Source organism: Thalassophryne amazonica, chromosome 3, assembly GCF_902500255.1.
Source record: "Thalassophryne amazonica chromosome 3, fThaAma1.1, whole genome shotgun sequence".
In the NCBI taxonomy this organism is placed as follows: Eukaryota; Metazoa; Chordata; class Actinopteri; order Batrachoidiformes; family Batrachoididae; genus Thalassophryne; species Thalassophryne amazonica.
In genome coordinates this window covers 128,987,854-129,013,589 of record NC_047105.1, presented here as the reverse complement: position 1 = coordinate 129,013,589, position 25,736 = coordinate 128,987,854, and the positions used below count along the sequence as shown (strand labels likewise).

The 25,736-nt window shown below is 38.8% G+C and overlaps 1 protein-coding gene across 1 annotated transcript in view; it reads right to left on the bottom strand.

Annotated features, from left to right (window-relative positions):
* Positions 1–25,436, bottom strand: part of LOC117507835 — a gene marked incomplete at its 3' end in the record, with an annotated part of 40,909 nt that extends 15,473 nt beyond the window's left edge. The window contains exons 1-4 of the mRNA XM_034167622.1: positions 25,382–25,436; positions 25,149–25,209; positions 9,678–9,682; positions 7,845–7,982 (exon numbers count right to left, since the gene is read on the bottom strand). Of these exons, the coding sequence (XP_034023513.1) occupies positions 7,845–7,982; positions 9,678–9,682; positions 25,149–25,209; positions 25,382–25,436 (259 nt within the window). The remainder of the gene's footprint in view (positions 1–7,844; positions 7,983–9,677; positions 9,683–25,148; positions 25,210–25,381) is intronic.
* Between the last annotated feature and the right edge of the window lie 300 nt (positions 25,437–25,736).

Sequence of the window (25,736 nt, the reverse complement as noted above, 5' to 3'; positions counted from 1 at the left end):
CTCATGTCCTGGCATTAAGTTTGGCTTATTCTACCCTGCGGAGCTAAGGATCACACTACCGGATGGAGGGGTACGCAAGTTTTCTGACCCCAAGGCTGCTACAGATTTCATTAGTAAGACACTGGGGACCATGACTTCTTCAGATTTGTAGCTTTAACTTGACTGGAGGCTGATGGGACTCATTCATTATTTTGTAACCCGTATTGGTAAAAATTATTTTATTGAAAATCTTGTGTTAAGTTCCCTATCAATGTAGGGTGTGCTTTAGCTACTACATTTTGTTTTACTCAATTTTTTAAATTATTGTCTTTATTTTAAATTTTATATTATTATTATTACTATTATTCTTTTTTTAGTTCTACCTAGCTATTTTTAATACTCTATATACTTGAAAAAAATCTTTTTGTTTAGTTCAGTTATTAGTTTTTATCATAGGCGTAGGAGGTGGGGTCTATTTTGGGGGGGGGGGGGGGGTGACACCAAATTTGCCCAAATTTCAGAAACCCCATGACTCTTTAAATTACCATATATTTATATACCCATATTTATATTCATATTGGTGACCAAATAGCAGTTTGATTGTTTACATTAATTGCGAAAATAAGTCTGACATTTTAGGTCATTCTATTCTGTATTCAGAGTCTACATGGCCCATGCCCAAATTTCCCAGCCCATCTGCCCGAATTTGAGCATTTTGCCGAACCCAGGGGAGCGGTTGCTCCCCCTGCCCCCCCACCTCATACGCCTATGGTTTTTATTAGGGGGAAGAGGAGACACATTTGCGTATTTTGTTATTTCTCCTTTTTTAATTATCTTTTTTATTTATTTATTTATTTATCTATCTTTAAAATTTTATTTTGTTATTATTATTATTTATTATTATTACTATTTTCAAATTTTATTTTATTTATTTATTTATTTAATTTATTTTTATTTATTTATTTTTTCCCTCTCCCTCGTTGTCTTCAAATTCCATTTTCTGCCTTCTTGTTTTATTTGTACTTGGTTATTATTATTCTTTGGTAAATTTCCATATGCTTAACTGTGGAAAAAATGTATATATATTTGTTCCTGCTTGACGGAAACCTGAGTTCTGCTGGGTCACTGGATGAGTGGAAGGAGGTACCTAGTGGGTAGCAAAAGGGGGTGTGCGCGCATCTTGTTTGGGACGATGCTTCAGCAGTTAGGGGTAAGTTGGTTGTTCTTTTTTGTTTGTTGCACTGTTTTGGCACAGGTTATTTGGTCTTCAAGTGCTTGCAATGGGTCATTCCTTTTTTTTATTTACTTTATTTTATTTATTTATTTATTGGTGTTTGTTAAATAATGTCACAATCCAATAAGGGTAATGTACTGAAGGGTCACATTCTCAAGTTTTGTAGCTGGAATTGTAAAGGATTAAATCAACCTATTAAAAGGAGTAAAGTGCTCCATCATTTACAGCATTTAGGCGTTCAAATAGCTTTCTTACAGGAAACTCACTTGAAAATCTCAGATCATTCTAGACTTCGGAAGGGCTGGGTGGGTCAGTTGTATCATTCAATTTTTCAAAGTAAGGCCCGGGGTGCTGCCATTCTGATTCACAAATCTGTGCCATTTGTTTGTTCCAATGTCATTGCTGATCCTAATGGTAGATACATTATTGTTAGTGGAAGTATCTTTGATACAAAATTAATTTTGGCTAATGTGTATGCGCCCAATTGGGATGATTGTAATTTTTTTTAGTTCTTTTTCACAAAAATTCCAGCTTTATCCTCACATTTTTTGGTTTTGGGTGGTGGTGCGCCTTGGGGCATCTGTTTGTTGTGATTTGGTGTTATATAAATAAAATTGATTTGAATTGATTTGATTTGATCTCAACTGTTGGTTGAGTCAGCTGGATCAATCATCAAATAATTCTATCAGACAATCACATTCTTCCAAAGTTGTAAATAATTTTCTCAAGGAATTCTCAGTTGTTGATGCCTGGCGTTCTCTTAATCCTACTCGGAGAGAATACACTTTTTTCTCCCCAGTTCATCATCCATACACACGTATTGATTACTTTCTCCTGGACAGTCGGCTCATACCTCATATCCGTGCTTGTTCTCATAATGCTACTGTCATTTCAGATCATGCCCCAGTGACATTGGACTTGGTAGTGGGCGGTGGCGCTTTCTCTTTTGTCCCGTGGCGCATGAATACGTGCCTGTTGTCTGATAAGTTTGCTGACTTTGTGGTGTCAAAAATTGATCTATTTGTTGCCACAAACGATACACCCGGTACATCGCCTTCCCTTCTGTGGGAGGCCTTTAAGGCTTTTATACGAGGACATATTATTTCCTACAGTAGTTTTGATGTGAAGCAAAGAAAGGCAAAGTTATCAGAACTTACAACTCGAATTCGTCAGTTGGATGAATTGAGTGCCACCTCTCCTTTACCCGAAGGATATAATGATAGATTGTCTTTGCAGGCAGAATTTGATCGCTTATCGTCAGTCCAGGCTGAGGAGATGTTGTTGAAGGCACAACATGCCCAATACGAGTATGGTGACAAGGCCAGTAAACTACTCTCTCATCAGCTCCGTAGTGTGTTGACAGCACATCTTCTTCCACAGATCCAAACCCCTGGTGGTGTTTCATCTGACCCTCAAATAATTAACGATCAGTTTCGAAACTTCTATTCATGACTTTATATCTCTGAATGTCCTTTTAGTATTCCATCTTTGGACTCATTCTTTGACAACCTTGTCTGTCCTGTATTGGATAGAGCACAGAGTCTTAAGTTGGAGGAGCCTACTGGTGTCGGGGAGGTGCTTCATGCTATTAATAGTATGCAAAGTTCTAAATGTCCTGGGCAGGATGGATTCCCTGTTGAATTTTATAGAAAGTTTATTCTTAAATTGGCCCCACTCCTTTTGAAGATGTTTAATCACTCATTTGAATCTGGATCTCTTCCTGGCTCTTTATTACAGGCCTCCATATCCCTAATCCTGAAGAAAGATAAGGACCTGCTGTCCTGTGGCTCCCATCGCCTGATTTCACTTCTAAACGTAGACTATAAAATTCTTGCAAAAATTTTGGCCCTTCGTCTAGAAACCGTATTGCCATCAGTAATCAGTCCTGACCAGAATGGATTTATTAAGGGCAGATATGCCTTCTCTAACCTTAGATGCTTGTTTAATATACTTTACAACCCTACAGACTCTGCTGAAGCCAAATTTGCACTTAGTTTGGACGGTGAGAAGGCGTTTGACAGGGTCGAGTGGGGTTACCTTTTCTATGTGCTTGAACGATTCGGATTTGGTCATAAGTTTGTCTCATGGATAAAGCTTTTATACACTACCCCACTTGCCTCTGTCAGAACAAATTCTATTTACTCAACATTTTTTTTCTCTTTTTAGAGGCACTAGACAGGGCTGCCCTATGTCTCCATTACTTTTTGCGATTGCCATAGAACCATTGGCCATCTCACTTAGATCTAATGCACATATCATTGGAATCACAATTCTTGGCCTTGAACAAAAGGTTTCCCTGTACGCTGACGATTTGTTTCTCTAAATTTCAAAACCAGCTTCTTCAATTCCCACTGTTCTCTCAATTCCTGACCAGTTTAGCCATATTTCTGGCTATAAATTAAACCTAGGCAAAAGCGAAATCTTTCCCTTGAATTCTGCGGCTCGAAATTATTCATTGGCTTCCCTTCCGTTTCGGGTTGCACTTGAAGGTTTTACATATTTAGGCGTGAAAGTTAAAAGTAAATTTTGTGACCTTTTCAAGTTTAATTTTGAGTCTCTTGTGGATAGGGTTAGGCAGAATTTAGACAGATGGTCCTTACTTCATCTGTCTGTTGCTGGAAGAATTAATAGAGTTAAAATCAATCAATCAATCAATTTTTTTTTTATATAGCACCAAATCACAACAAACAGTTGCCCCAAGGCGCTTTATATTGTTAGGCAAGGCCATACAATAATGATGTAAAACCCCAACGGTCAAAACGACCCCCTGTGAGCAAGCACTTGGCTACAGTGGGAAGGAAAAACTCCCTTTTAACAGGAAGAAACCTCCAGCAGAACCAGGCTCAGGGAGGGGCAGTCTTCTGCTGGGACTGGTTGGGGCTGAGGGAGAGAACCAGGAAAAAGACATGCTGTGGAGGGGAGCAGAGATCGATCACTAATGATTAAATGCAGAGTGGTGCATACAGAGCAAAAAGAGAAAGAAACAGAAAATGAACATGCTTCCGAAGGTTTCCATTCTCTTCCAGTGTGTCCCTGTTTATATCCCTGTCTCTTTCTTTAGTAAACTGGACCAAATTATTACCAGCTTTATTTGGGATCATAAGCCATCTAGGATCCGTAAATCATATCTACAGAGACCAAAAAATGTTGGTGGAATGGCGTTACCAAATTTTATGTTTTACTATTGGGCCTCTAATATCCGTATTCTTACATACTGGCTTAAGTCAGATGATTTGGACAATACCCCAGCTTGGCTTAGCTTGGAAACCTCATCGTGTGTGCGATCATCCTTATTAGCTCTGGTTTACGCTCCAAAATCGTTACCAGCCACTGAAATCTCTAATAATAAAATCGTAGGAACAACTTTGAAGGTTTGGTTTCAGTTTCGGCACTACTTTAAATTTAACTTCTTTTCGTTGCAATCCCATATTTTTAAAAACCCTTTATTTCGGCCCTCCCTGATTGATTCTGCATTTTCCCTCTGGTTTTCTCTTGGTATTAAATCATTCAATGATCTCTATTTTGAGGGTAGTTGAAATTTGATCTCCCAAAGAGCCACATTTTCTGCTGTTTACAAGTTCGAAGCTATGTTAAAGAGAATACTACTTTGTTTCCATCTAAACCTCCTGCCCAGGATTTTGAGAATCTTCTGCTGCCTCCCCTACCACGAATGGGTCTTATATCATGCCTATATGAGAGATTGTGTTCTTTACATGAATCTCATATTTTAACTATCAAAGAGGCATGGGAGGAAGACTTGGGCTTTTCTATCTGGGATGATTTATGGGAAAAAATTCTCCATCAGGTACATGCTTTTTCACTGTGTGCCAAGCATGGATTAATTCAATGTAAGATAGTGCATCACACTCACTGGACTAAGGCTAGACTCTCTAGGGTATATCCTAATGTTAGTCCAGATTGTGACCATTGCCACCAAATGCCTGCTTCACTAATCCATATGTTCTGGTCATGCCCATCACTTCAACAATATTGGACCAAAATTTTTGCAACATTGTCAGAAGTTGTCCAGCTGACCATCCAACCTGATTGTTTAACAGCACTGTTTGGGGTTTTCCCTGACAGAGTCGCCATACCAAAACTTAAAGCTGATCTTGTCGCATTTCTCACTTTGTTGGCAAGACGTAGGATATTGTTGTGTTGGAAATCAGCCTATCCTCCATCATTTGAAATTTGGATCAATGACTCAATGACTCAATGATCAATGACTTTATATTTCAGCAAAGTCGAAAAAATTAAATTTACCTTACGTGGATCCACCTCAAAATTGATTAAGATCTGGCAACCTTTTTTGATCACATTTGGACACTGCAGACCCAGAAGGTACCCACGTAACCGTAACAGAATTTCAGATATAATCACATATTTTATGCTTGACCCTTGTATTATTGCCCTTTATATTATCTGGATTAACTCAACTTTAATTATTTGGTGATATTTAGCTTAGTACTTACTGGCCCTTTTATCTCAGTACTTTTTCTTTTTGTCTTTGCACAATGAAGACCCCCTCTTTTTATTTTTTATTTTCGCCTACATTGCACATCTTAATACTTTTGTTAAGATGGGGCTTCTTTCTTCAGATTGTACCTTTTGTAGCTGTTTTTTTATTTCAATATTTTATTACTGAGGTGTGATTGTGCTGTGCACTGTGGAAGGTTGGTTTGTTCTGACCTAATTAAACCTTACGTACCGGCCCGGGCTTTACGTTCTCAGGGTGCAGGACTACTTTGTGTCCCTAAGGTGAATAAGAAGTCTGCGGGTCACAGAGCTTTCTCTTATCATGCCCCTGTTCTGTGGAATGGTCTCCCTGCGTCAATAAAACAGTCAGATTCTGTGGAGATTTTCAAGTCCAGACTTAAGACGCACTTATTTTCCCTTTCATATGGCTAGCATACTGGTACAGTTTTGTTTTACGTTTTTTACTCTTTTAATTCATTTATTAACAGTTGGAGCGGGCTGCGGCCTCAACTTTACCTAAATTCTGGGTCTTTTAGTGAAGTTTAGGGCTAGTGGCCGGCGATCACCTTAGTATTTCTCTGTTTTTCTTGGTATTTAATGCTGGCAAATTATACAGTATTTTTTGTCTTTCTAATGCCTGATTCTGTTTTTTCTCTGTTTAAGGTGCAGCTCCATTCAGAGATGGGAGTTGTATTCGTGTTGGCGATCCTCCTGTCCTGTGCGCCAATAGCATTTCTTGTATATTCATCTGTGAATTGTTCTGTGAATTGTTCTGTAATTTATGTTTGTGGCATGGCCCAAGGAGAGGGTCACTCCTTTGAGTCTGGTCTGCTTGAGGTTTCTTCCTCAGAGGGAGTTTTTCCTTACCACTGTTGCTCTGGGGGTTGGTAAGGTTAGACCTTACCTGTGTGAAGCGCATTGAGGCAACTCTGTTGTGATTTGGCGCTATATAAATGAAAATAAATTGAAATAAATTGAAATTATATATTTTGTATACCTGTATTCTGTAGTATTGGTGTAAAAAGGATACCAAACTACCCAAAACCAAACCACACATTGTACTCAAAAGAGACTTTAAATATTTTTACAGACAGGCTGTCTTTACATGATCTGTCTAAAATCAAGTGGAATTGAATCTCTCTCCTCGCTGATGTTGAGCTGGCCTGGCAGTTTTTCTATCATGAACTAGTGAAGATAATTAATCAACATGCTCCACTAGGTAAATTCAGAATTAAAAAGTGGGACAATGGAAAACTTTTAAAATAAAGGGACCGTGCCTGGTCCAAGGCACAGAAAACTAAAACAGAGGTTGACTGGATAACTTTTCATCAGCTCTGTAATAAATGCACCTTCCTAATCAAGAACACTAAATTTGAATTTTTTTTAATCCAAACTCTCTGAACATTTAAAAGACCCCAAAAACTTCTGGAAGGTTGTGAGATCTGCTTCTGGTGTCACATCTACTAGTGAGCTGCCCAATTTCCTGGTCAATGATTCCATAAACTTGACTGATAAATGTGCCATGTCAGATCATTTTAATGAACATTTCATTAAAGCAGGACATTTGTTCGATTCCCTCAACACTGGTCTAAAAACGCTGCTGTAAAGTGTGAACCTGCTGGAGTAAGATGTCATCCTATTGAATGATCCATTTCAGTTCAAACCTGTGTGCGCCTCTGAGGTCCGTAGTGCGTTGAGGATGCTGGATTCAAAATAAAAAAATAAAATAAATAATCAGCTTGTCCCGATGGCTTGGAGCCATTTTTTCTGAAATCGGCTGCAGACCTGATTGCCGAGCCTAACTGTCATCTTCAATTTGAGCTGAATCTCAAAATTATGCATTTTGGCAAAATTATTAGAAAAGTTGGTCTGTGAATTGAAGGACATTATAGAATCAAATAACATTTTAAACCCTTTCCAGTCTGGTTTTAGGAAGCAACATAGTACCATAATTGCTATCCTGAAAGTTTGAAATGATGTATTTGAGGCATTGGATTCTAAAAAGTTTTGTGTTGCACTCAGTGTGTTCTAACATCGAATCAGAGCTTTTACATAATGAAATGTTTACTTTTATGTTATTTCATAAAATAATTCTCATCCTATAGCACAAGTATTCACAAAATTACCTGGTAAAAGTAATGTTTAGTGAACAAACCTGCTTTGTACAAGCGAACTTGAGGATTAAAAACAGCTTCCAGAACTTTCCGTCCTTTGTCCTCTTCTTTTAAATGATGAATTTCTTCTTCATAATCTGCGATCAATCCTTCTAACAACTCAAATATTTCATCAGCAGCTGTTAGCAATTGTTTCAGCCTGTCCCTCAGCTGTTGGGCTTTAGACATTTTGGAGAAAACCTTTAAAAAGACACAAAAAGAGTTATTGACCAAGTGAATTGATGAATCAGCGAACTATCAGGGAGCGAACAAGTGCAGAGACTGAGTGACAGGGTTCTCCCCAGACAGTGGAACAATGGCGTCAGACTGTTATACTGCCATCTAGTGCCGCTATACTGAGTGGCATCATATCATGATGTTGTAGTCCGAAACTTGGTGGGAATCTGACTGCACGCAAAACCATTTTTTTGTGGGGAAATTTCACATAAACAACTTCCGCTCTTTATTTTATCCAGTTTACACCCAGATGACACAAACCATGACAAAATGCAAACGTTACACAAACCCCGATGATCAGAGGACAATCTCTACCTTTTTTGTTTCATCTTGACGGGCACCATAGCCAGTGTGAGGCGCAGAGATCGCCAGGCTGTCCGGGAAGGAGGCGTGCTGGCGCTGAGCGTACGGAGGCAAGTGCACAGCCGACTCGATCGATGTTCTCTGCCGTGGGATTGATCAGATCAAAGTCTAAGAATGATGCTGCAGCCCCTGCAAGAGTGAACAGGGAGGCTTTTATGAAGAAAACTGCAGAATGCAGGGTTCTCCCCTGACAATGGAATAATGGCGCTGTGCTGTTATACTGCCATCTAGCGCCGCTATAGTGTGGTGTCATCTCGTGATGTTTTAAGCCCCTTTCACAATGGGCTTGCATACAGTTGCACTGTGATGCGTATGGCGTATACTGGAAAATTGCACAGCTTTGCCGTAGTCTCTGTGATTGCATTCCTAGTCTTGCTTTCAGTTTCTTATTGCCACGTATGTAGTGCTTGCCGCAGTCCACTCCCGCCTACTTTTTCTTTTTTTTGACATTGTGGAAAGGCGCTCCATTCTCAAAACGGTACATGTACAGCACTCATGTTTCCACACGTACAGCAGGAGACATGCTGCTACCTCATCATAGCTGCGCTGTTGCACGCAGAGAGAGAGAGAGAGAGAGAGAGAGAGAGAGAAACCTTGCACTCAGACAGGAGAAGCTGACTCCATGACGCTACAGACTGACACACAGATAGATTTGATACATTAGAAAAAGTCAGAAGACATTATTTCCAGGAGTTTATGGACTTTATTAACGCGCCACAATTGTGACAGGACATAAGAAGGTGAAAGTGTGCAGATCTGTAGCTGGTAATCGTGCGCACGTTTCATGCATGAGGAGTGAACAGTGGATATGTCCTCTCACTGGTGATCGATCCATGAGGAGTTATTGTGGACATGTCCTCTCACCGGCAATCACTCCGTGAGCAGGCGTTCATGGACTTTATTTAACTTGTCACAATCTTGAGAGAACTGGATGAAAGCAAGCTGAAGAGCTACAACGCGATTGTGTGCCAGGCATGGATTAATTCAATGTAAGATAGTGCATCACACTCACTGGACTAAGGCTAGACTCTCTAGGGTATATCCTAATGTTAGTCCAGATTGTTACCATTGCCACCAAATGCCTGCTTCACTAATCCATATGTTCTGGTCATGCCCATCACTTCAACAATATTGGACCAAAATTTTTGCAACATTGTCAGAAGTTGTCCAGCTGACCATCCAACCTGATTGTTTAACAGCACTGTTTGGGGTTTTCCCTGACAGAGTCGCCATACCAAAACTTAAAGCTGATCTTGTCGCATTCCTCACTTTGTTGGCAAGACGTAGGATATTGTTGTGTTGGAAATCAGCCTATCCTCCATCATTTGAAATTTGGATCAATGACTCAATGACTCAATGATCAATGACTTTATATTTCAGCAAACTCGAAAAAAATTAAATTTACCTTACGTGGATCCACCTCAAAATTTATTAACATCTGGCAAACTTTTTTTGATCACATTTGGACACTGCAGACCCAGAAGGTACCCACGTAACCGTAACAGAATTTCACATATAATCACATATTTTATGCTTGACCCTTGTATTATTGCCCTTTATATTATCTGGATTAACTCAACTTTAATTATTTGGTGATATTTAGCTTAGTACTTATTGGCCCTTTTATCTCAGTACTTTTTCTTTTTGTCTTTGCACAATGAAGACCCCCTCTTTTTATTTTTTATTTTCGCCTACATTGCACATCTTAATACTTTTGTTAAGATGGGGCTTCTTTCTTCAGATTGTACCTTTTGTAGCTGTTTTTTTATTTCAATATTTTATTACTGAGGTGTGATTGTGCTGTGCACTGTGGAAGGTTGGTTTGTTCTGACCTAATTAAACCTTACGTACCGGCCCGGGCTTTACGTTCTCAGGGTGCAGGACTACTTTGTGTCCCTAAGGTGAATAAGAAGTCTGCGGGTCACAGAGCTTTCTCTTATCATGCCCCTGTTCTGTGGAATGGTCTCCCTGCGTCAATAAAACAGTCAGATTCTGTGGAGATTTTCAAGTCCAGACTTAAGACGCACTTATTTTCCCTTTCATATGGCTAGCATACTGGTAAAGTTTTGTTTTACGTTTTTTACTCTTTTAATTCATTTATTAACAGTTGGAGCGGGCTGCGGCCTCAACTTTACCTAAATTCTGGGTCTTTTAGTGAAGTTTAGGGCTAGTGGTCGGCGATCACCTTAGTATTTCTCTGTTTTTCTTGGTATTTAATGCTGGCAAATTATACAGTATTTTTTGTCTTTCTAATGCCTGATTCTGTTTTTTTTCTCTGTTTAAGGTGCAGCTCCATTCAGAGATGGGAGTTGTATTCGTGTTGGCGATCCTCCTGTCCTGTGCGCCAATAGCATTTCTTGTATATTCATCCGTGAATTGTTCTGTGAATTGTTCTGTAATTTATGTTTGTGGCATGGCCCAAGGAGAGGGTCACTCTTTTGACTCTGGTCTGCTTGAGGTTTCTTCCTCAAAGGGAGTTTTTCCTTACCACTGTTGCTCTGGGGGTTGGTAAGGTTAGACCTTACCTGTGTGAAGCGCATTGAGGCAACTCTGTTGTGATTTGGCGCTATATAAATGAAAATAAATTGAAATTGAAATAAATTGAAATTATATATTTTGTATACCTGTATTACCATGATCCGACTATGAAAATTAAATGGTAGAAATGTCCTCTTGCTGGCAATCTGTCCATGAGGAATGGACATGGACATGTCCTCTGAACATGGAAGCTTGGCTCGCATCTTCTTTCGTGGTTTTTGAAGCTTCACTGCCAGCAAAATCCAGCAGGATGAATAAAATCTATCAATCCAGAAATGTATTTTTTATTACACATTTTTAATTATTTTTGCGTCTACCTCATGTAGCCCTCAGCCAGGGGTGGGCACAGCTAATCGACAAGTTAGCTTCAATAACCGCTAATCTGCCAACTGAAAAGTTAACTTTTATAACGCTAAACCGATAAACCACTAAAAAAAATTAGCGGAAGCTACAGCTAGCTGCTAACTTTCAGTATTGTCTCCAGTATACACTCAGCTACTGACAAGCCAGTTTTGAGTTTCGGCACTACCAATGCTTCTGATTAGAATCAAAGACAATCACAAACCCAACAACCCACGAGTCGGCGCTTCTGTCTTTGTGTGCCCTGCTCACTGCTGTAAGAAGAGTCATATACAGTGCTCCAGACGTGAGGCAGAAGTCATGAGAAGCAAAGCAGGTTTGACTTATAGTGTTGATTTATAAACCAAATAATCCAGATAGTTTACCTACATCCAGTAGATGGCAGTGTTCTAAGCATTTTGACCCATATACTGAATGGGTTGGGGTTAACTCCACAGGGGGAGGGGGATATGTATGTTTAAAGGGTGAAGACAAATGTAAAACAGAGATGTGTTTTTGTTATCAGGGTTAAACTGAACTAGCTGTGATAAAGATTTAACAATGTGTAATTCACTTTTCAAAATTAAAGAGTAAATATAACTACAGATAAACAGAAATGAGCTGTGATCAATATTATGCATGACACACTTGAAGCTTCCCAATGTTGTTGCATTTGTTTTGTTTCTGGTCAATTTAACATGAAATCAGTTACCAGATTGAACATACTGTGTAAAAAGAATTGACAGAATAATTTGTTTGGCCAACAAATTATCATGAATATTTCATTACCTTCTGTTTCATTATTTATTATCATTTAATTGCCAACAGTATTTTATGTATTTTATGGGTAATGGTGACCAAACTATGATCATGTTGTCTGTGTCCTTCCTTCTTTAATATGAGCTTCGGTTCATGTTGGTGTATATTTTGTTCCTACTATTGTTCCTAATATCGATAATATTGATACCAATGCTGGTATTGATACTGAATGATCCTCGTGTAAAAAGATCGATACTCAAGCTTTTTTCTCTCCCGCATGAACTGACTGCTGCGCACGCAGATTCATCAAAGTCTACTCTCTGTCTGTAAGAGCAGCGCTGCGCCACACAACACGGAGCAGCGCACCCTTGTATTGTGGTTTGTCAGCCCTCTACCTCAGGAGATTTTGTTTTAGGTTAAATTGAGTGATATTTTTTTTTAAACAAAAATGTTAATTGTGACAAAGTATTTTGTTGTCAGGTACAATGTTTGGTGAAATTCTATCCTAGGTCTTTTGGATACTTTGGATCTATGAACCTTAAATATGAAAAAGTATCAGTATCTGTTGTGTGGGCCACTGAAGAGGAGGTACTGCTGGCCCACCACCACCAGAGGGCGCCCTGCCTGGAGTGCGGGCTCCAGGCACCAGAGGGCGCTGCCGCCTCACGAGAGCAGCCAGGGTGACAGCTGTCACCCATCACTGGACACAGCTGTTCCACTCAGCACGGAGGTATATCAGCAGGACGGCGTCTCCACCTCAGTGCCGAGATATCGCCTTGAGATAGAGGTAACCTTCTCTGCAGCATATTCTGTGTTATCTGATAATACTTGTTAAACCTTTCAGGACAGCTGACTACCGAAAGCCGATTGCTTGGATAAGTACTCACCTTCCTGCTTTATTGTGACGAGAGGTGGAGGCGGCTTCTCCCCTCTCCGTGTTACTGGGTGCAGCCGCATCCACACCTGTGTGTTTGTTGCTCTCTCTTGCCAGCAGTACCGGATCCGACGAGCGGAGGCAGTGGCCACCTGGGAATTCGGGACTTGGCGGTTCCAGTACTTCCAGGGTTCGGTGGCAGAGGAGATCTGGGTGGTTCCGGTTTGACTTGGACGGACGTCTCCTACCTTCGAGCCTGCCCACACGACACCAGCAGAATTCGGCTTAACCCCAAATTGTTGATTATTGTATTGGTTGTGCTCGTTTCACAACAGTAAAACTTGTTATTTACCTTCTCCATTGTCCGTTCATTTGCACCCCCTGTTGTGGGTCCGTGTTCCTACACTTTCACAACAAGTATCAGCGATACTGGGCCTGTATTTACTTGGTATTGGATCAATACCAAAATTTCCGGTATTGCCCACCTTTAGTTCCTACAGCAGCTTTTCCTCCTTTGAACAGGATCAAAAACTCTCAGCGGCACAGACGTCATCTCAGAACCGACGCCTGAACAATAAACAGTCCATGGAAATAGAGACCTGGAATGAACGTCACGTGACTAGCGGCGTGCCGCATTACTATGGATGGACAGAGTGTTGGGAAAGTGTAGGTACACGGACCCACAACAGGGGGCGCAAATGAATGGACAATGGAGTAGGTCAAATAACAACACTTTACTGTTGTGAATGTGCACAACAAATACAACAGATTACAACAATAGACAAAAGTCAATTTACAAAGGTGTCGTGTGGGCAGGCTCGAAGATAGGAGACGCCTGTCCAAAGCAGAACCGGAACCACACGATTTCCTCCGCCACCAGACCCCGGGAATACTGGAGCCGCCAAGTCCCGAACTCCCAGGTGGCCACTGCCTCCGCGTGTCGGACCTGGTACTGCTGGCGAGGAACAAAAAGCAATTAAATGAGGGCGCGTTTGCACCCAGGAATCCGTATGACAGGAAAGCTACCTCCACCTCTCGTTGGAAAAGTAGTCCACGAAAAAACGCACAAAGTTATAATGAATACTGTCGAACAGTTAGCTGAGGTACGTTACCTTCCAGGTAGAACGATATCTCGGCAAAGAGGTGGAGGCGTCGTCCTGCTGATATTCCCCTGCTGATCAGATGATGGGTAACAGCTGTTGCAGGTGATGCGTGACAGCTGTCACCCTGGCTGCTCCTGTGAGGCGACTGCGCCCTCTCGTGCCTGAAGCCCGCACTTCAGGCAGGGCGCCCTCTGGTGGTGGGCCAGCAGTACCTCCTCTTCTGGCGGCCCACACAACACAGAGTGCCTTGAGCCAGTTAAGGCACCTGTTATACAGAAGGGAAATGAGGGGAAAAAAGGCAGCCAGTGCTTCACCGTCGACTGCACCAACTACAAAAAACAAATTCTCGAATACTAAAATGAACTGTACAAGAGCCTTAATGTAATTAGGTAAAATAAATGTCTATTTTAAAGTCGTTATGTTGCAACTGACTATAACTCAACGCCATAAGTTCTTTTCATTAAGCTGCGTTCACATGCATACAAATACGGAAACAAAAATGTTTAAATATATTTATGTCTATATATATACTTGCAGTTTTGTTTAATATGATATGTACATGTGGTCACAGGCGGCATTTAAATTTTAACAGTGTGGCTGTTCGAGAGTCGAAACTCTGGAAAGCGAATGCAAAGAGCTGAAAAAAGAAAACACCGCTCTGAAAGAAAAGGTTCTAGAAGTTGAACGTTACAAACGACGCTGGAATCTTCGACTATCTGGTCTCAAAGAACAAGATGTCGAAAACATCAGGGAGAAAATCAAGGAGCTTCTGCTGAAAATCTTCCCACAGTGGGCTGACAACATCGGAAACGTGATCGACTCTGTGCACCGTGTTGGAAGAAGGGAGAATGGACGCAGCCACCAGGTCATCATCCAGTTCGTAAGATGAATTCATCGAGATGCAGTTTGGAAATCAACCAAGGATTTACCAGTCTGCAAGGAGCAAGGAGTCTGCTTTGTCCAGGATTTCATCAAAGATCTGCTATCTCGAGAGAAACTTTGGCCAATAATAAAACTGGCCAGATCACAGAATAAGGTGGCTTTTTACAAAGGCCACACTGCAGTCATCAATGGCCGCATAGTTACAGCCTAAAAACGAAAATCTAAGCACCTTAAGCTTGAAAATATTCAAATCATTCAAATCATTTCAGTCCAGTTTGTTCCAATGGAATTGCTAATATGTTCAATTGATATTCACAATGTTACTTTTAGATGGGCAAATTTCCACGTTTGTTAGGGACCTGCCTAAAGTTTCTCCTTACTTAAAGTAAGGAACTTTACCTACCTTCTACAACTTTTTGTTTTTTATATATATGTGTATGAATGTGTGTGTGAGCAACAATGCTACTAAAATGCAACTTAAAATTATTGACGATTAATACTCGAGGTCTTAGAGATAGTGTCAAAAGAAAGGCTCTGTTTTTATACTGCAAAAGTAGACAAGCACAATGCATTCTACTACAGGAAACTCATTCAAATGAAATGGATGAAAAATTTTGGACGTCTCAAGGGGGGACAAAATGTTTTTTTCACATGGTACTTTAAGATCAGCTGATGTAGCAATTTTATTCAACAACTGCCAAGGGAAAATAGTTAGTACAAAATTTGATGATAATGGCCACTGGATTATTCAACTAGATGAATCCATTTTAATACTAGGGAATATTTATGGTCACTGCAGCATTATGCAAAATAGAAAGCTGCTCTCTGAAATACAGTTAGTGCTATTTCAACTCAGAATTAAATATGCATCAGAAAACATTGTTTTAGGAGGAGATTGGAATATGGTTAAAGATGACTGGCTTGACAGACATCCCAGTAAATATAACACTCCTCACCCTAATCTCATGTTAAGGGATTACTGTGTTTCCTTAAATCTTACAGACCCATGGAGACAAAGACATCCTGATAAAAGACAATACTCTTGGTTTAAACCAAATGGTTCAGCAAAATCCAGGCTTGATTACTGGCTAGTAAGTGATGACATAGCCAATCAAACCTCAAAATGTGAAATACTACGAGCACCTCTCACTGATCACTGCTGTGTGGAGTTATTTGTAACACCTCTCCCACAGTCCATCAGGAAAAATGGGAACTGGAAATTTAACTCCATGTTACTATTTCACAATGATTTCTGTCAAGGTATAGAGGATCTTATACAAACCATTTTAAAAGATGAATCTCTAGTATCATTTACTCAAAAATGGGAATTCTTAAAATATAAAATCCGTCAATACTCAATCTATTATAGTAAGCAACTCAAAAAGATGAATAACATGGAAGAAGATCGCACTATAAAAGACATACTTGCCATTACCCTGGGTTCCATAATATCAGAGAATGATAAGACTTCTACAACTACAAGAAAGATTAGATAAAATATACGAAAGGAAAGCTCAAGGAGCCTACATAAGATCACGGGCCAAGTGGATGGAGGAAGGTGAAAAGAACACTGCCTATTTTTGCAGATTACAACCCCTGGCAAAAATTATGGAATCACCGGCCTCGGAGGATGTTCATTCAGTTGTTTAATTTTGTAGAAAAAAGCAGATCACAGACATGACATAAAACTAAAGTCATTTCAAATGGCAACTTTCTGGCTTTAAGAAACACTATAAGAAATCAAGAAAAAAAGATTGTGGCAGTCAGTAACGGTTACTTTTTTAGACCAAGCAGAGGAAAAAAATATGGAATCACTCAATTCTGAGGAAAAAATTATGGAATCACCCTGTAAATTTGCATCCCCCAAATTAACACCTGCATCAAATCAGATCTGCTCATTGACATTGACCCTATGTGTCTTTTTGCAAGGAATGTTTTTGCAGTTTTTGCTCTATGGCAAGATGCATTATCATCTTGAAAAATGATTTCATCATCCCCAAACATCCTTTCAATTGTCCAAAATATCAATGCAGACTAACGAGCAGATCTGATATGATGCAGGTGTTAGTTTTGGGGATGAAAATTTACAGGGTGATTCCATAATTTTTTCCTCAGAACTGAGTGATTCCATATTTTTTTTTCCTCTGCTTGGTCTAAAAAAGTAACCGTTACTGACTGCCACAATCTTTTTTCTTGATTTCTTATAGTGTTTCTTAAAGCCAGAAAGTTGCCATTTGAAATGACTTTAGTTTTGTGTCATGTCTGTGATCTGCCTTTTTTCTACAAAATTAAACAACTGAATGAACATCCTCCGAGGCCGGTGATTCCATAATTTTTGCCAGGGGTTGTAGAAAAAAAGAGACAAGAACATAAAACAATAAAATCTTTAGTGATTAAGGGTGAGGAATGCTTTAATGAAACATCTATTGCAAATGAAATTACTAAGTTCTATCAAAATCTGTACACCTCCTCCTATTTGGCTCCAAAGGCTGAAAGTTTTCTGAAATTAAGCAACATATCCCACAAATAGATGATGAGTTTAAAGAAAACTGTGAGAAAGACATAAACCTTACTGAGCTTGACAAGGCAATTATGTGCCTAAAACTTGATCGTTCTCCGGGTCCTGATGGGCTAACTGGTAACTTTTATAGACATTTTTGGAAATCACTCAGAAACCTACTCTTTCAAATGTTTAATGAGGCCATAGATAACAAGGCATCATCACTTTAATTCCCAAACCAGATAAAGATACAAAAATACTATCCCCAATCTCACTTCTTAATAATGATTATAAACTACTTACATATATATACTAACAGACTTAAAAAGAAAATAGACACTATATTAATGAAACACAATCAGGCTTTGTGAATAAAAGATCTATACATAATAACATTAGATTGGTAAAAGACCTATTAGATTATAGTGACTTAATTGAAGACAAAGGATTCATTCTATTCCTTGACTTTTATAAGGCCTTTGATCAACTAGAGCATCAATTTCTTTTTCAAGTACTGCGGGCATATGGCGTTGGACCTAAATTTTGTAATGTAATTGAAACATTCTATAGAGATACTACTAGTACAGTGACACTTCCAACTGGTACCACACCACACTTCTCTTTAAATAGAGGAGTAAAACAAGGATGCAATATTTCACCACTCCTATTCATAATGGCAGTTGAAATGCTGGCCATTATGCTTAAAAATTCAAGTATAGAAAAATTGAACATTTTTAGTAAACAGCTTGTGACTAGTCAACTTGCTGACGACACAACTGTCTTCCTCAAAAATTTAGAATAAATTCCTGTAGTATTAAACTTAATTGACCTCTTCTCTGAAGCATCTGGTTTGACACTTAATCGTAATAAATGTGAACTTATGGCCATACACGATTGTAACCTTATAGAAGCATATAATATTCCAATAAAATCTTGTGTAAAATATCTGGGCATTAGTCTAACTAAAGATACTGATGCAAGTGACTCATTAAATATATACCCAAAAATTAATCAGTGTAAATCTAAGTTTAATTCTTGGTTACAATGAGACCTAACAGTTTTTGGAAGAACATACCTAACTAAAATGGAATCTCTAGCAAGATGTATTTATCCAGCCTACTCCATGGCGATCCCAGACAAATCAATAAAAGCCATAAACAAGCTCAACTTTACCTTTGTCTGGAAAAACAAAGTTCACTATATTAAAAAATCTGAAACCATAAAAGAATATGAGGAAGGTGGACTTCAAGTAATTGACTTTGAGTGTTTAAATACTGTACTAAAAATAAAATGGTTAAAAATCTTACCTACCTGAACAAAATAGTGTCTGGTTCTGCCTCTCCAAAGGCCTGTTTGATAAAATGGGAGGTATTGAATTCATCCTTAGATGTGATTTTAATGTTGATAAATTACCAGTTAAACTATCATCCTTTCATAAACAAGCCCTGTTAAGCTGGAAACTTATGTACAACCACAATTTTACTCCACATCAAACTCCAATATGGAACAACAGATATGTACTTTGCAATAGAAAATCTACTTTTTTGCAGAACTGGATGGATAAAGGAGTGTGGTCAATACGCCATCTAATGGATGACCAAGGGAACTGGTTATCATTTGAAAACTTCTGCACCCTACACAATATTACATGCCGAAGGGCAGAATTTAAAAAAAATCTCCAAAGCAATCCCTCAAGCTCTCAAAGGCCTAATAAAGAGTATGGAAATGAACAATCTGCCTGCTCCTAAACCTGCAAATCTATGAACAAAATTTCTTAGAAAAAAATATACCCAACAAAACTCTCATAAAATGTCTAAATAATCGATTATTCCCCATAAAACCAAATAGAAACTCAATCATCCAAAAATTTTCTGAAGGTGAAATTTAAAAAAATTAGAACTGAATATCTAAAATTTCCCATTAGTCCCAAAACAAAAGAAACACGCTTTAAAACTTTAAATGAAATTTATCCATCCAGGGAACTGCTTAGAAAAAGATTTAATATTGAACAAAACAACTGTATATTCTGTGATAACGACATTGAAACAACCGAACATTTATTTTACCAGTGCATATATTCCAGGACATTTTGGGACGACTTGTGGAACTGGCTATCTTCAAGAATCCAGCTACAAAGTGATCTGAAATGGGATGATATTGTTTTTGGTATTTTTTCAAGAGACACTGAAACAAGAATTGTGCTGAACAATACCTTATTGTTGGCGAAATATTTTATACATACTTGTAAATGTAAGAAAGTAAAGCCCATTTTCACTGTTTTTAAAAAACAAATGCAAGATAACTATGTAAAATCCCTTAAACAGATGACATGTAAAAATGCACTATCTCTGATGGAAGCCATAGAAGAGCTACAACTTTTTGCTGACCTCTAATATTTGTATATAGATGTATATCTTTGTGTGTGTGTGTGTGTCTTCTTTTCTTCTTTTGTTAAGTTACCAGTGCCTTGTAAACCGCACTAGAATGTTTCAAATTGTTAAATGCCAAGATGGTTTGTACATTTAATTCTTTAAAAACAAAACAAAACAAACAAAAAAAAACAAAGCGCCCGGCTTCAGTTACAGCCAATCAGAATGCCGCTCTCGAGAATGATCCAATCAGAGGAAGGCTTACTAAGGGGGATTTAAATTCGGCCAATAGTAAATGTAAAAATGCATGTGTTTTGTTTTTGTTTTTTTATCTCTATTTCTCATGAGAACGTTATTGTGGCCTTGTTTGTTGTTCGTTTACTGTTTGTTATTTCATTGTTGAAATAAAGCTTTGAGGAAAAAAACATTAAAAAATTATTCGAGGTTCACAGAGTGAAGCTTGATGAAGAGTTTTCAGCGTCTCCAGCTAACTAGCTTTAGCCACGACCACCAACATAGTGGCCGCCATCTTGGATGGGTCCCCATTGCGCCCCCAGTGCATTTATTTGGACTGAGGAAGGTGGATCCCCGACTACAATAATCCGTAACTCCCCGCATTTTACCCAATTTTCCCACGGTTTGGTTTGTTAGAAACGGCAGAGATTCAGTTACGATACAGGATGCTGTCACACATTAAAAATACGTACTTTCATGCTGAAAGACTGTCTTGTGCTCTTTAAACAAAGACAAATGCTATGGCATATATACGTTAATTTTATAATTCAATAAAACAAGTTTGGATTGTTCATTTGAATGTATTTCTCTCACTCACTCACTCTCACACACACATCACCTTAATTCCCTCTGCTTTGCTCACTAGGTTTTAAAGATTAATTTTTTTTTTTTTTTTTGTCAAGGCCAGGAAAAGAAAGTTCCAGTCATTCCAGGGTTACCTTTAGGCATGCAACGGGCTGGGTAGCTAAAACCCTTGAAAAACAACTGTTTTGCACAGCTTCTTGTGTGCTGGTACTCTCTAACTCAAGTGAAGTTAATTTTGCGATGTGGTGCAGTTTTGTGGAATACAGACACCACAAATGACTGAAGCATGAAATGATGGTTGTCAGTTCCAAAGAATTGTGAAACAAAAGCGCATAACAAGTGGATGAAAATGCGCACAAATGCACTCTTCCTTTTGCCGCGGATTAACGAAAATTTGCTTAAGAGTTGTGATACTAGTTGGATGGAAAGAGAGGACCAGTTGTAACAACGTTACACGTAAGTACCGTTTGTTAAGATGACATAATATTACAAATGGTAAATTAACCAAAATTATTGTTCATTCTTATTTGTAAAAGGTAATCCCACACGATCTGGTTTCTATACTGCACCGGTTACTGCAACCGAAAGCAGCACAAAATACCAGCATATTTGCTCGCTCTCCATTGACTCTGTTGAGGCCCCATTCTGAAGAGACCCATCCAATATGGCGGCGACGCTGGATTACGTTGCAGCAAGTTATGAGGCGTCTAATGTCTGGGAGTCACAGTCTGTACATATGAAAACAGATACTGTATAAAATTTTTAAATAGCCGCATACATGAAAATAAAAAAATAAAATAACAGAAGGGGCTTATTGTATATCACTTACAAATTAATAATAATAATAAATAACATTGCAAATTAATTATTCAAAAATCATGCAATGTGATTGTGGATTATTTAATTTTTTTGGATTCTGTCTCTCACAGGTGAAGTGTACCTACGATAAAAAATTACAGATCTTTCCAGTCTTTGTAAGTGGGAAAACTTGCAAAATCGACAGTGTATCCTCACTATGTGGCATACAAAATGTTAGTTTCTGGTATCAGAGTACCTCCAGATAGCTCTTACTAAGTAGGTTTGAGATGTCAAAGTTGGCAATTATTCCAATTGGTGCAAAGGTATGCTTCTTTTGAACCATTGATATTTTGCTAGACGATGCTGTTTGAGTCATAAATACAGAGATGCGGGGATGAAAATTCTCATCTTTCTGGTGGATTTCTGCTTTTTTTTTGCCAGTCACCTGGTTCGTTTTTGTTTTGTTTTTTTAGATCAGTGCAAATCACTGAACTATATACTGACGTCAGTATATAGTTCAGTGGTGCAAATCCGTTGTGACGTTATTTAGGTCAGGCATCGATTTGGACAGCCTCAATGCGCTGTTAGCTTCGGTCGCGTGAGGACCAGAGTTATTATTACTTTTAGCACCGGCAACCTGCTTTTAAACTAGAATTCCTTCGTGAGGAGGGTGAGTTATGTATTTGCAGAGGGTTTTCTGTTTTATCGGGGATGGATGTTGCGTGGGGTTGATAGTGATTCTTGCTGATTGGGGATGTTTTAAGTTATTTGGCATAGATATAGGCTAAGATAACTAGCCGCTATGTGGTCTGCTTAGACATGTCTGTTTATTAAGTTAAATTAAAAATTAAATAATTTCCTCCAACTACTGTTATGCGTTTTATACTTACATAGTACTGCATTTAAGAAGAGGTTTTTATTTAACGTGGGTAATCAACGAAAGCCTAAGACTTTACCTTTATTTCCTTTATATAGCGCCAAATCACAACAGAGTTGCCTCAAGACTTAAGGCTTAATTCCAGAAGGACCAAGTGCACGCGTCTCTCACTCCTCCCCAGCACTGTTGTTAAGAGTGCCAGCTTTATTGGTGTTTCTCTGATATTGCTGTATTAATAACCGCCGTGTATTTAGGATTTGTAACGAAAATCATATTGTTTTGTGTTTCTGTCTTGCAGAAACCATTAATTCGTCCATTCGTCTAAACTATTAATTCAGACCATTCAGTGGTTTATGGATGTTCCATTCCAACTATTGTGCTCCCTGCATGTTAATCTGAGTCATTCATTTTCATTTGTCAGGCAACAAATCTGCATATAAAAGCTCTGAACTGTTCCTGTGTGTCCACTCTTTGACCGGAGTTCTGTGGTGGATAAAGTAGATCAACAAATTAACGATTCTCTATGTATCACATTCACAACACTGCTGAGAAAAAAATGAGGGGCATCATATATGTTTAATGTGTTGCCAATCTGACAGCATCATATGGCTTTCGGCCACTTTTCAAAGACATAAAGACAAGACCAGAGGTGGTTTTTGGGATACTTCAGGGGTCTCCAGTGGCCTCGCTCTCCCCTGTCTCTCTTATCCTGTGTGTCCGTTGATTTGAAAGAAGGTTTTGACCAGCTATTTGAATTTGAACACAATTACTCTGAGGGCTGGACCACCACTCAGAGATTTATTAAACAGAATTTAAATGTCACAGAATTTGACAGAATGCAAGTTTTACAGAATGAGTGAGATAAACAAAAACATACCCAGAAGTTCCGAGGGTCCCAGGAGCTGCAAGCTTCCAACCAGCAATCTGGTGTTCAGCAAGCTGACAGCAAGGAGGAACCCCGAACAGTGGGCTGGCTTTGTATTTATACCCTTATGCTACTACAACGTTTTTCTGCTGGGCATTGTCCTTTATCTGGGTGGTCTTGCTCCTCTATTTCGTGGCATGGTCCTGCCCACACGCGCTGTGAAGTCTTTCTGTTCTTGAACTGATAAGAAATTTTGAGGAACAACTGCTAACTGAAAAACTGTCAGCAAGTCACATCACACGGTTATACCACAAGAATGTTTGCACATTTCAAAATTGCACAACCTTCTAACAGACAGTTTAGTCTCCTTCACTGACAATTTATCACATTTGCAAGACTTTTGAAAATGATTATATAAGTAACATATCTTCATGACAGCTTGCTAAGAAGCTAAACTAATATTTGAGCAAAAGCAAATCTTAGAACAAAAGCAAATGTAATCATAGTTAACCTTAGCTATTGATTATGTGTTTAATGATTATGTGTTTAATAAGCATTGATAAATATTGATCACTATGAGCATATGAGTAATATATTCTTCAACAGCAACAAGCTCTATTAATATATAAATGATGAATTCTAAACATTAAAAACACACTCATATGTAACAATATATTCTTGGCTCAATAAAAGATAAATAATATTATGATGATGCTGAATGGGGGGAAAAGCACAAAAGGTTAATGCATATTTAAGCACATTTAGGATATATTCCTTCAGTGGTCAAACCGATTGTATCTGTCCATGACTGGTCTAAAAATTTAGAAGTGGATTGAAGTATATTAATGTAGTGCAGGTGAAGTAAAGTGGTTGTGCATTACTTTACAGATATGATTAGTAGGGGTGCCAGAAAAAATTTATTTGCATCCGAATCGCGATTATTTATTAAGATTCTGAATTGATACAAAATATCCAAGAATCGATAATTGGGTGATTCTTTAACTACGGGCACTATTGGCCTTGTAAATGTAATTTCCACCACACCATTGCCTTACAATATAAAGCGCCTTGGGGCAACTGTTTGTTGTGATTTGGCGCTATATACATGTGCTCTGATGTCACTGTTTATCTCCATAGAAACTACCCAAACAATCTTTCATACAAACTGTTTAGGGACATTAGTGTTGTGGTTGAAATTACGGCAATATTGTGGGACAACTACATTTTCTTAAAAAAAAAAAATCAAAACAGTTGTATGACATTGAATACCCCAATTATGTTTTGATTATTTTACTGATATTTTATTCAGAGATATTTTAAAACATTAGAAAAAAACGTTTCTTTACCATTCATTTTTATCATTGAAGATCAAAAGTCTGGGTGTGGGACAAGCACAAAACGGCAATATTTGCATATAATGATGCTGAAAAAAGGTGAAAAAGTCATCATAGACTACTAGAACAAATTTTTTAACACACTTTCATTGTAAAGATAACTATAAAAGTGTGAAATTTCCCCTTTTTTCTGTTTTTCATACAATATGATCAAAGGACATAATAAGTGCCCGTAGTCTAAGAATCACCCAATTATAAAGCATTTTTTTTAAACATTTTGTTGCTTACTCCCTGTGTGTACTGTTTGTCAGGCAACAGCCTCCGTACTGCAGTGTCCCAGCTAGGGGCAGGTCCGATGTGCTTCAAACATTTGTGGGCTGCGGCTTAGCGTGGCAGACAAAGAGCTAATTCAGCCAGCACCGTCTTCGCTGAAGGCAAATGTTTGGGCACATTTCGGATTTTATTATTTGCCAGGAAAGAAGGAGCTTGACATGACTTTTGCAGTGTGCAAAATCTGCAAAATGAAAGTCAAGTACTTTGGGAACACCACATGCTACGCCATCACCCGGAACTAAAAGAAGTGGAGCAGTGGTCTCTGCCAACTACTGACCAGCGCACACTCCATCACTCCACTGAACTACCAGCAAACTCTGAAGAGCAAAGCGGATAAGTAAATCCATTGCATGTTTCATTTCGAAAGATCTTCACCCCTACAGCGTTGTGGAGAATGAAGGCTTAAGATTCATGCTACATACGATTGAGCATAAATACCGTCATACCATCCTGTCAGTTTTTCACAGAGAAAGCCATACTACAACTTTACAAAGAGACAAAAGTTAAAGTTGAGGAAGCCTTGGCCAAAGCCCACAGAGTAGCACTTACATGCGATGCATGGACTTCCAGAGCAACACACTCCTTTGTCACATTCACGGCTCATTACTTCACCGACACCTGACAGATTGAGTCGCGTGTGTTACAAACATGAGTGATGCACGAAAGCCACACAGCCACCAACGTGAATTTGATGTTCCACAGTGTGGCAGATGAATGGAAACTAACAATCAGGGATGTGGTTATAGTTACAGATAATGCTGCAAATATGCTGGCTGCTGTGCAGCTTCATAATTTAACACATATCATGTGTTTTGCACACACATTAAACCTGTCTGCTCAGCGAGCACTGAAGCTTAACCCTGTGTCACGACTTCTTGGGAGAATAAGGGGAATCACTGGGTTT